Genomic DNA, 12,872 nt, shown 5'->3' with positions numbered 1-12,872 from the left:
GGAGAAAACTTTTCCGATTACACTTTAAAAATCTTTAGTTATTAATGCCGTCTCTCAGCAATACTACTAATAAGTTTTATGACTGAAAAATCAATAGCTCTTACCATTTCTGGACTGATATAATATGGCGTTCCTAATACTGTGTTTGCTGCGCTTCGAGTATTCAACCTTTTTGATATTCCGAAATCTCCTACTTTCACAGAGCCATCTTTCGTCAGAAATACGTTAGCAGTCTTCAGGTCTCTGGAAAAGAAAATATTTTGTGCTTTGCTGAACAATGAATGTTGTATGAACTGTTAGCGTGTCATTATCAACGATAACTTGTTGGAACTCTTTTCTTTCTTTCTTTTTTCTTTTTTTGTATTTTAGAACTTCGTCAAAGTACTGAATAAACTATAAACATAAGTCCCTATTAAAGTACATATAAGACTGCATATTTTTTTGAATGTAAATTACAACCAAACCGTAGTTTCATGTGTAAATTCGTTCTTCAGTATTTTGTAAAAATTCTAAAACTAAAACACACACTTAACCATGTAAAGTGCAATATATATATATGGCATGTGATATAGGCCCGTAGCCAGCCCAAAAATGTAGAGGGGGCCCGGCTGAAGTTTAGGGGGTTCCGATCCAACCATATTATAGTTCATTTGCAAGCCTACCGTGAAATTTTAGGGGGGCCAGCAAAAATTTAGGGGGCGGCCCCCCTAGACCCCCCTGGACACGGGCCTGATGTGACACATAAATATGAAATAATAGTAGTTGACATTAATATCCCCGTGCATTTCCAGATCTTTCTTTAAAAAATACATGAAATCTTCCCGTTTAACATCCTACGATTATGCCCGTTAGGCTAAGGGAGATGGATGATTAAGGTAAGTGAATGATGATAGAAGAATTGGTGGAATGAGAATTTGGGAGGAAACGGAAGTACACTGAGAAAACCCACGGACACGATGTTGTCCGCCATAAACTTACTTGGCCGGGAATGGAACTAGTGTCCCCACGCACCAGAAGTAACCGCTCTACCACTGAGCCACAGTGCCCTCTTCAGATCTTTGTAGCTACATGGATGATTAACATCGTGTCAGGTGAGAGACCAAGGTTTGATTCGCAGTGGGAATAAAGTGACCAGAATTTCAATAGCTAAAAGTAGAACATCTTTTTAAAAAGTTGCAGTTAAAGTTTAGTTTGGAATAAATTGATAATTTCATAGTTAAATGAAAATCTGAAACAAAGCAGTATTTATTGTATAGTTGGAATAATAATAAAGTAATGTTATATACTCAACAATAGAACTCAATTATGTCCTTGTGTGCCAATTATTGAGTAATTAATTATTGAATGGAAAAAATATAGCAATATCCTCTCATATTTACAAACAGCACCACGTGCTTCTCCACAAGGATAATCAAGCAATCGACGGATGCCGTCTTCGAAGAAATACGAGGAGGACACGACGAGTCACGAAGAGGTCCCCTACAACCCCTCCACAGGCTCCGCCTCCAAAACCGGAATTCGAGGTAGAAAGCATTAGTTTCAGCTGATCACCTTTCTCTCCAAGCTGCTCTGGGCGGAAGAGACTCCCTAATCTTAGCTCTAAGCTGCTCTGGGCAAGAGGTTTCTATCCAATCTCCGCACTGCACTGAGAAGGAGATATTACCTACCACTGCGCTGCAACGGGTAAGAGGTTTCTTTCCGTCTCCGTGCTACACTTGGCAGAGATACCAACTCATCTCTGTGCTGTACGAGCAAGAGGTACCTTACTAATCTCCGCCCTGCTCTGGGCAGGAAGTTCGACTCATAGAGAAAGGATCATGATTATAGATCATTTGTAACTCAGCGTACCTAAACTTGCACATACACTTTTATAATTTAAAAATAAGTGAGGGAAGAACCCCGTGTATCTCTTCTCTTCCATACATTATAATATTTCGTGTTCTTCAAATATGACAATCGCGATTAATCGGTATGTATGATCACTCTGGGTGGAAGTTCATGTGATTCGAGCCCTGTGTTAAACTGTAGATTCCCGACTTCTATAGCCTCGGTTCTGAAAAGGAAAATTAAGCTTCAAAGACCAATTGTGCATATCCACTTAGTCAAAATATACATAGATGTTTCTTATTTTCTTTTACCATCAAACCCGAAGTACAAGAAAATAAAATGAATTACTGTATTTTATCATAAGTTAATTCAATGTTGTAATTTTACATCGAAAACCAAATATAAAATCAACTTGGATATTTTCTTGTAGAGGTCTGCACGGGCCGGAATTTTTAACCCGGCCCGTGAATTTATAATGTGAGGCCCGATCCTAGTCCGAAATATGTTTTAGCCTTTAGGCCCGAGCTCGGCCCGAGCTCATGTGATAATCAAAATGGGCCCGAAATAAGTCCGAATTACAAAAACTTAATAATTAATGCAAAATTGTATTTTTATTTACAGTAATTAGAGGTCTGATTTTGCAGTTGTGCTTTAAAAGTAGTCCAGAAAGAACCGTCCAAATATCGTTATAGTGTATGTTTACAAAGTTAAGCCCCAAAAGGCCTGAGAAACATTTTTTTATATTTAAAAATTTACGGCCCGAGACCGTGCAGACCTCTATTTCCTTGTATCCATTTCATTTGAAATATAATTATCATTGTGTTGTTACTTTTCAATAAAGTATATCAAACCAACAAAATATTTGATCAATGCATTTACCTGTGCAAAATATTATGATCATGCATATAGCGAATAGCTGCTACAATTTGTCGAAATATCATCAGGATTTCTTTTTCTTCCATTCGTCTGGATTTTTGAGCAAGCATTTGAGCTAAAGTTCCACCATCTGCATATTCCATTTCAATCATTAGCACGCCATCTCTCTCAAAACTTCCTAAATAGCTGAAAACAGTAAAAATATTTTCAAATTTACAGTGTTTAAAGTATGTGAAATGTAATTCAATTAGTGACTTTTGATAATCCTTCCGTTTTTTATTATTCCTTTTGGGATTTTGGGATTTTAAGATTTCCACTCAACCAGCTACTACATCATCACTCAGGAGTGTACGCAGAGGGTGGAGGGTGGGTCCTGGGGGTCCGGACCCCCTGCCGAAATCCCGACTTTTTTTGTAAATGTAGTCTATTTTTAGGGGCAATTTTAGAAATTTTCATATAATTTAGCCTCAAATTGTATTTGGACCTCCCCGAAGAATAAATTCCTGAGTACGTCCCTGTCATCACTATTTATTCTATTTATCCTAATCCTCATTCTATTCAGAATAAAACAACTTCCCAATACTATCATTCGCATGTACATATTATATATCGTAAAAAGATGAATTCGAGGAAAATGGGGATTTTTTTTCTAAAAAAAAAATATCTTTTCAAAAGTTTAGGCTCATCTGGACCGACCCTGTGTTAACGAAGATATCTCAACATCACTTGAAAAAGGTGGCATACGCAATGAGTGTGCTAAATATCAATCTGATATCTTGAAAACTAACGAGAGAAAAATATTAACCAATGTGCGATGAATATCCCCAAAATAACCCAGAAGTCTCAAAAAAAGTTTCCGATTTCCGATTGGATTTCCAGTCAAAACTTTGAAAGCGTTCCTACTTTCTTCCATTCTCGCTACACGACCTGCCCACCTGAGCCTCCTAGACTTGAGACCCTAACAATGTTTGGTAAACCGTATAAATTAAAATTATGTTCTTCCTCGTTATGAAGTTTCCACCATTCCCCATTCCCAGTTCTCTTGAGTCCGAATATTCGTCTCAGGATCTTGTGCTCAAATACTTTCAGCCTATGTTCTTCCCTCAGGCTAAGCGTCAATGTTTCGCAACCATACAGAGCAACAGACACGATTATCGTTTTATATATTTTAAGCTTCAAATTCCTCGACAGAATTCGCGACGACAAAAGATTTTGAACTGAATAATAATACGAATTTAAGCTTTTCTAGTTTTTAATACCTTTTACTCACACGCACTCCCTGCATTTCCTCAGAGCACTGGAAAATACGTTTGTTGTAGAAACTCTCTGCAACTCATCCTGTATGCCACTGATGGACTACAAGTACGTTTTCCATAGCTAAGACTCTTCCACTAAGCTAATCTCCATTTCGTTTTTAAATTTTAGTGAACAACTTATAGACAATACATTAAAAATGGAAAAAACAGGTAGTACTTACAAAAATACAATTAAATAAATTGAATTATGACGTTGTAAGCTGTGCACTCAAATTTGTGGTCCATAACAAAAGGTTTGGGAACGGTTTTTAGTTTATTTACAATAGTTGCATGCTGCAGGTAGATCTGGCTTACTTTTTGCATTAAAAAACATTCTTCACTGTCTTTAAATTTTCACCAAAATTTTAAAAATAAGGATGAGTTTAGCTAAGAGCATTAATAGTTTTCCACAATAAAAAGATTTTCAGTTTATAGCCCCAAAATGGCTGACTTCAGAGTTATTACTCTATACGTGTTATTAACTAGTGCCACCTGTTGGACGATTATATAAATTTAAAGTTTACGCATCGTTGTCTACTGTTTAATCTGTGTTATTCGTATTCAGAGAAGAAAGCACATATACTGACCTAATTATGTTTGGATGATCCATTAAAGACAATACTTGTACTTCATTCAGGGCCATTTGTCTTTCGGAAGCTGTGAGGTCATTCATGTTTACTTCTTTGATCACAACCATCACATCATCTTCGATTCTTCGATATAAAACTGCAGTGCCAAAGGCGCCTATAAATTAAATATAATATTTACAAACATACTGTATGTCTCAAAAATTGCTGTGATGTGTTTAATCTCAAGTTTAATATTGTGTCACAATGATTCAATGTATTATAAAAATTTACATTTATGTTCAACATAAATACCCCAAAAATCATTTAAAAGAGTTTAGTCAATTCTTTCGTACATGGTCATAAAGGCTTGTCCAAAAAAAATCAGATAGCCTTAAAGCTGACTAAATGTTATGAAATATGGTTAAAGGCATATTCTTTTTACATCCAGACATACGCACATGAAACCAAATGGTGAAAAACGTATCACAAACTGCAAACGACGAAACAGTGACTTAAATCCTTATGACCAGTAGCGTAGCCAGGATGTGTGTTTGGGGAGGCCCAAGTGCTGTTATAGGTACATATAGAAACATTACAAACAAAATATATATAAACATAAAAATATAGAAAAATTACAAACGTCAAAGTACCAAAGTACATTGTCGGACCTCTTTGGAGTGGGCGGCCCCTCTGGCCCCCCTTCCCTACGCCACTGATTATGACCGTACACCAAAGAATTAGCTATAATAAACAGTTCATAATAATTATTACAATAAACAAATTCCTAGCCGCGATGGTCTATCAGCTTCTGATATCAAATCTGAAGAGAAAACAGCTTTGAGTCTAGTCAGCAATAATGGAACGGGTCACCGTGACTCGGAAGACACAGAGGTAGTGAGAGCTATTTAGCACACCTGGTGACCCAACAGACTCATGACCCGGAGTAACGCAGAGTGACCCGGAGATGAAACATCGCCATACACATGAGGAGTGTGTGTAAGACTATTACTGCAATTGTATCAAAGATGATTCTTCTCTCTTATTGGATTTTCATTAAGTATATTTTTCTCTTATTTGCGTCTGTGGGTGAAACATTGCACTGAAAGATAACTACGAAGTTTATCAGAATACACAGAAAAGATAAGCTAGATGTTTCTCTTATGAGATCATCAAAGTTTAATTTACCTATAAAACATGTCATTTACAGCATAAAATATGCTGCTGAGTCTGGACAGAGTTTTCTTGTAATTCTTTTTGTATAGGCTATGTTCAAGAAGCAGGCATGGTGGAAAGACTACAAGGTGGTTGCATGCGCATGTCACCTGGAGCGCTGTCGTGGCTGTGACGTCATCTGGGTACCACCCCGGCATTTGCCTAATGTGAATGAGGAAAACCTCATTCAGGGTGGCTGGGCTGAAAAAACGTTTTACACTTTTTCGATCGAGCGCCTCCACCGGGAATCAAATCCGGGACCGCTCGCACCGAACGACACACTGTGTTATAGACTATTCAGGCCTAAACACACTCAAGTGTATTACTTCAGATGTTAAAAAAGAAAAGAAAAAAGAAAGCAAAAGCAGAAAATGTAGTGAGCAATATTGGCTTGTTCAAGCTTCAAAGTTGTTTAATATAAACTGATACTACTGTTTCTTTTGCTATTGTAAATATCTTTCCTTGAATTCACTTAGCTTAATTATTGATTACATTACGTTTATATAATTACTGTTTATTCTAAAATTTTCACTTCGTTGAAGCTCACTAGAAACACAAGAGAAGTTTGCGTGTGAGATACCAGCGAGCAAGGGCTTGTTAAAAGTTTATCTGCCTCTCGTTGGTCACGTCTGCGACCAAGATGACATCATGCGCCACAGCGACAAGAATGTAGCACTGCATTGCGTCCACCTTGTTGTCTTTCCATCATGAGAACCAGGTATGGGGAAACGAATAAACATAAAAATATATTTTACGTATTCAAGACATAATGTCTTGATTAGGAAATGTTACACCGAGAATGAAACATATGAATGTTCGGGCTCGAGTAGTGAACAGAAATTGTGCAGTAATGCCGCAGAGATCATATTTCGGCTGCTTCTCGGTCGCCGGGTCTGTTCAGATCACGGAGTCTATCTGGGTCACCAGATATGGCTGGATTACCAGGTCTCTGGTCTATCTGGATCACCAGGTATGACTGGATAACCAGGTCAGTTTGGATCATGGTCTGTCTGGATCATCAGGTATGTCTGAGTCTTTTCGGGTTACGTAGTCCGTTTGGCTCACCGGGTATGATTGGGTTACTGGGTTTCTGGATCCGTCTGGATCATCAGATATGACTAGATTACCAGGTCAGGCTGGGTCGCGGTCTGTCTGGATCAGCGGGTATGACTGGGTTACTGGGTCTTTTCGGGTTACGTGGTCCGTTTGGCTCACCAGGTATGACTGGGTCATCGGGTCTAACTGGGGACCCACACTTGAATGGCCCTGAAAATCGTGAGTCAAATGCCCCAATTCCATCAGTGCTAGTCAGTACTTGGCCGTTGAAAAAAGCAGCATCGTAAGAATAACTGCGGAAACCTTGGGGGAAAAACGTATGTTCAATCTCCGGACAAGAAATCTAGCAACAAGAGCGATGGGACTCACGATGTGCTGTCTACACATAGTCTAACTTCATGTTGCCGGCTAGTCGATTTAACTCCTTCAGGACTTCGCATCAGTGTCAAGTTTTAACAGTACTATTAATAATAGTGAAGTAGATTTTAGCTACAAAAAACATAGAAGCAAATATTTCGATTTCAGAGTACTTTGCAGCTTAATATTTTCCTACCTTTGCCTACAGTTCGGATTTTTTCATAGCCGTCTAATCTATGTTTATGATTTCCCTCTCCAGAATTCTTAAGTTGCTCTTGTAGTTGATTCGTGTTGAAATACATCTCACCAACAGTACTTGGAGGGTTTGAATCGACATGTAATCTCACTAATTGAATATCAGCACCAAATAAGTCTTTACTCATTCCTACTGGAACCTGTGAAAGAAAATAATTTAATAATAGGAGACGACGCTGATGAGCCTAAGAATAAAGTCAACACGGATTCCCCACATTTTCTCCCATCATTATAGTTAATTTTATTCTAATCATAACTTTATCATTATATTCAAGTAATTTATGGAACTCTGGATATCCTCAAATTCGTAAAGTTAAACTTGTCATTTGTTTAATTTCATTCTATATGAAAGAAGCCACCTGCTATTGCTAGGAATTGAAAAGAAAACACTCTAAAATAAATAAATAAATGTGAAATTCGCTTTTGAAAATTCGTTAATTTGCAGAAAATCTTGTTGTGATAGAGAAATCTGCTAAATTTCGCCTCCGGATTTTCTAGACTAAAAGCCAGCTTTTTTTTTCTCGGTGTGATTGTGGAAAGCTAAGAACAATTATTTGCAGAAGTGCCAATGGAAATAGGTCGTAACAAATTTGTTTGTCACTGCACCTAGTTATCTACAAGATCTCATGGTTGCGGCTTAATGTTAGGGGGGGAGGTGAATTAAAGCTTCGATGTGTTGCCAACAATATAAAAATCAATGCTACGTACCGAAGTGTTATCAGGAACATGTTTGAACGGAAATTAATAAAATGAAATCCTCACATTATACAGAACGGACAACAACCAGGTGGAACTGTAGGACAAGGCATTCAGTGATGCAGTCAAATTATCACTGGCATTCAGCAGACGAATAGATAATGGGACTGATGTTTCATGCTATTTCTTTCACCGACATAAAAATGGAGAGTTCCAATGCCATCCTAATGGACTACTCTTCCTTCGGATTTCCGAAACACTGCATTCCTTGTCTCCTTAGTTCGCACAGTATCCACCTTTTAGAAAGCGTCCCAAGAGAAGGGAATCAAATATCCCTCGTAAACGTGCAAAGAAGTCTTGTCCAGTGGAAAGTACGCTGTCGGGCAATCATCCAAAGTACTGATCATCACATTGAACCGAATCATTGCTGGAAAGTTAGGCCGTTATAGGTGAGTGAACAAAACAAAATTATCTATAGGGAAATCTATCACCCTTCGTATTCGATAATTTGTTTTCACGTTATATGAAATCGTGCACTTCTATCAGCCAATCCGAGTATATCCTTCACAATATTATACAGTATTCGTTGGAAATTTACAAATTTGGAAGATTTACAAGTTTGGAAGATTTACAAGTTTGGAAGATTTACAAGTTATCATCAATATTTTCGAAATTATTTGCTTGCTCAAATTTTAAAATAAGATTCGCCAAAAACAAAATAGAATAAAATCTATACATCAGAGTTGTTTACAGTTGTGTACACATAATTTCATGAAGGGGGGTTAAGCATCTAGATTCATATCGTTTCAAAATTCAGTGATTTTTATATGCACTTCATATGTCAAATTTTTATTTTTCCATATCTTACTAAACGGGAGTTCAAACGCAGAAAGTTCATTGCCGTACCCCACTGGTGTTAATTCAAATGTCAAGGGAAAATATTATTTAACAAAGAGATCAACATACATTTAGTTAATTCTCGTTGAAGATACAAAGTAATTTTCTGTGTTTCGTCTTCTTTTAAAACGACAAATTTAAGATTTCAGCTTGCGTGCCCTGTGATTATACTTAACGCTATACCATCGTTATAAAACAATAATAAAAATTAATAATATATTCAATATACATTAATTGGGCTACTTGCAACTGAAAGCACTATAACTAACAACATAAATATCTAAATCAAACATTGAAATTTTCAAGAAGTATAAATTCTTCCTAAGCCACAGAGCATTTATACGTACATTAAGTAAGGATTCTAACTCCCTGGCCATTAGTCCACCATTAACGTGAAGCGCCGTGTAACAATTTAGAAAATCTAGACGTCGGTTTGGATACGAGGTATTGACAAAATGGGTAACCAATTGACTGAAGAATTCTCGAATGCTCACGTCTCCTTTAACGCTTTGTAGATTGAGAACCTGTAGGAAAAAATCCATCTTAAAATTCTTGTAAATAATTAAATTTTAAAAAAGCATACGCACACACTATAATCATATAAGGAAATTTGGGGCAAATATGTTTACTATTGTAACTATCTAGTATATTTTAAATTTATTTTATTTTCTGTGTAGTTATTCGAAATCTTTTAGTATCCATCTTTGTGTCTAAAGTTCTTTGGTATACTGACAACGAGGGCGAATTCACTGGGAAAAGTATATGGAGAACAATTTTTGTACCAAAAAGTCGTTTAATAATTTTCAAGCACAAAGGTATGCATGATACATATGCAAACCACAATCATGTGCCAAGCTTGATTTCTCTAATATCATGGTAACTACGTACATTAGACACAAGAGCGCACTCAAGAGAGGTCCACCGGGTTTGGTTTCTTCCAAAATTTCCTAACTAGACACTTTCTCAATAAAACTATACTAGTTTAAGAGGGAAATGATTGATGTGATGTATCATGAACATTTCATCGTACACTACATCTGTACTAGTGCTCTCAACGGGTTGGGTCTGGTCGGGTTGAAGACCGACCCGACCCGACCCGTGACCCGAATTGACTTATCCGACCCGATCTGACCCGACCCGACAACCCGACTCGAGTAGCCTGACCCGACAACCTGACCCGAGCTGACTCAACCCGACAACCCGACCCGTTTGAGAGCACTACGGGTCACGACACTGGGTGAACGCCAAAATGCACTCCCATTGGGAATTAAACTCGGACCACGTGTACCGAATCCTTACACGTTAACCACTAGCTAGATCTAGCGGGGGATTTGTATATGCATCTTAGGGAATATTTGGCAGTTTTGAGATTCGGTTATTTCTTTTTATAACTGATACCAATGTCCGACGTGGGAGAAATTTATTTATTTTTTCTTGCTTTAGTTCTATGTAACGAAATTTTTCTTCAAGGTCAGTGTTCTCACCTGCTCGGAAGGTAGGGGGTCTTCTGGGAAGGCAGTAGCAAGAGTCTCTTGGTGGAGACAAAAGGAAATCGTTTAACTACAATGATAAGGGTTGAGGAAACGGGAGAACACCTGTGATTTTTTCCAACCCTTCAACTTTCATTCCAATATAGGTTCTTATGATTCCGGGACCCGCACCACTTTGATTTTCCTTTCTCGGTAATTAAAACGTATTTTACAGTATATATAGTTGCAAGTAAGAAGATACATAGTATGAATTTTGTAATTTAAAATTTAAAAATACAGTATGATAATTAATTATAAAGTACTAATTTTATTTCATCACTTTCAGCCCAACAAATGAAATTCAAACATTTCGCACCCTGGGTCTTGGTCATCAATACTGCGTCTTGTTCTTTATCTTGCACAGTCAAGTCTTGGTCCTGCATTTCGTAGTCTTGGTGGTCTTTCATGCTATACAAGAGCCAAGAATGCTAGCCGCATCGGTACAAATGAAGACCAAGTGTGATTTTGATTATGGTCATTCATACTATACGGAAAGCAAGAAAATATGCTTATCGCTACTTGGTGATCACCAAAACAAGGCCAAGAGCAAGATTACTATGCACTTCGTCTTGCATATCCAATCTTTATCTTGTTCTTGGGCTTGGTGAAATGAAATGAAATATTCAGTTTAAGGTCCCTCGATTCTGCACCGAGGCTAAAGGAGATGATGACCATGAGAAATGAATGAAATGGTGGAATGAAGAAAGTGGGAGGAAGCAGAAGAGCCCCGAGAAAACCCACTACACGGCGTTTCTCCACCACAAAACCCACTTAGCACAAGCTGGGATCGAACCATGGACACCATGTACCAGAGATGAATTCTCTACCACTGAGCCACCGCGGCCCCGCTTGGGCTTGGTCGTCCATATCCAATCTTTTTTTTTGGGGGGGGGGATTGCTTAAACAACTTCTAGTTTTGTTCTAAATCCAGACTCCATATTGGCGTAGATATTAATATTACAGTCGATTGGTAAAAGCAATCTTCCACATTTAAAAATTAAAGTACATACAAGTACAAAAATAAGCATTTACTATAAAAACACTAGCTGCAAGTGTTCAAAATAGATTTATGGTTTCTATAAAATCAATTGAAAATCGCTATTTTTAATTAGGCAGCTAGTGAAAAACAGCAGCTTTCGACTCCAGCCGAGTTTAAGCTCAACCTAAACTCAGTTGACCAAAGTGAACTGACCCGAGTGACCCGACCCGACTTCTGACCAATTAGAGAAATTCTATCTGGTCAAGAATTTCTTAATCGGTTTCGGCAGAAATTTTGCGGACACTCTTTGTATTGCCAATTATATCTTAAAATGCAACATACGTATGTGCCAATTAATTTGTGCCAGTACTCTATGCTGATACGCTGCTACAATTCCGTAACTATGCACATACGGAGGAGCGTAGTGCAAGAAGTGTTGTGTAGATAATGTACCCTTTTAACAACATAAAATTAAAATTAGACTTGTAGCGTAGCCCACTACAGGAAACTGGACATAATTTTCGTGACGAAGCAGTTTGTCCAATAGAAAAAGATACAAGATGCACTATCCGAGGTGAGACTTCGCACGACACATTTTCGAGACGAGGTATTCTCAATTCTCTTCTCGTAGATAACCATACTAAGTTGTATTAAGAGCACGAGGCAGGTGCGGAAAGTAAGATTACAACGTTCAGTAGTCTTTCAGAATCGTATATTTTACAAAATGTCTACTACAACGCATTTAGTGATATAGGGGTTAGTTTTCGAAAGTAATTTCCGCCATCATCTAAACACTTATTACGTCGAGGTACTAGGTTCTATATCCCACAGTGATAGAATTCCAGCCTGCTTTTGGGACCCATTTCAACTTTGTTCTTGATCTCTCCATCGTCGTGGAAGTTTTGTCAAGCAAGATGTTTCTTCAGGTGACCATTTTTGCTTAGCGAGTGTACTTCACACTTGGCGGGATTCTGAATCGGCACAGCCGCTGTAAACACGTATTACTCGCACTAGACTTAGCATAGCAATGATGAATCAGCACAGCCGCTGTAAACACGTATTACTCGCACTAGACATAGCATAGCAATGATGAATCAGCACAGCCGCTGTAAACACATATTACTCGTACTAGACATAGCATAGCAATGATGAATCAGCACAGCCGCTGTAAACACGTATTACTCGCACTGGACATAGCATAGCAATGATAAATCAGCACAGCCGCTGTAAACACGTATTACTCGCACTGGACATAGCATAGCAATGATGAATCAACACAGCCGTTGTAAACACATATTACTCGCACTAGACATAGCATAGCAAT

General features: G+C 37.9%; 1 protein-coding gene across 4 annotated transcripts in view; it reads right to left on the bottom strand.

Moving 5' to 3' along the window:
• Positions 1-12,872, bottom strand: part of LOC145678793 (serine/threonine-protein kinase Nek8-like) — a 127,550-nt gene that overhangs the window by 93,131 nt on the left and 21,547 nt on the right. For all 4 annotated transcript variants that reach the window (XM_081749304.1, XM_081749305.1, XM_081749307.1 and 1 more), the window contains 5 exons: positions 9,388-9,564; positions 7,389-7,587; positions 4,586-4,742; positions 2,707-2,889; positions 105-243 (listed from right to left, as the gene is read on the bottom strand). In XM_081749304.1, the coding sequence (XP_081605430.1) occupies positions 105-243; positions 2,707-2,889; positions 4,586-4,742; positions 7,389-7,587; positions 9,388-9,564 (855 nt within the window). The remainder of the gene's footprint in view (positions 1-104; positions 244-2,706; positions 2,890-4,585; positions 4,743-7,388; positions 7,588-9,387; positions 9,565-12,872) is intronic.

The sequence above is a fragment of the Thermobia domestica genome, chromosome 2, assembly GCF_964235325.1.
Source record: "Thermobia domestica chromosome 2, izTheDome1.hap1.1, whole genome shotgun sequence".
NCBI classification, from domain to species: Eukaryota; Metazoa; Arthropoda; class Insecta; order Zygentoma; family Lepismatidae; genus Thermobia; species Thermobia domestica.
Note: the sequence above shows the minus strand (reverse complement) of the source record. Positions and strands in the feature narration are given on the sequence as shown.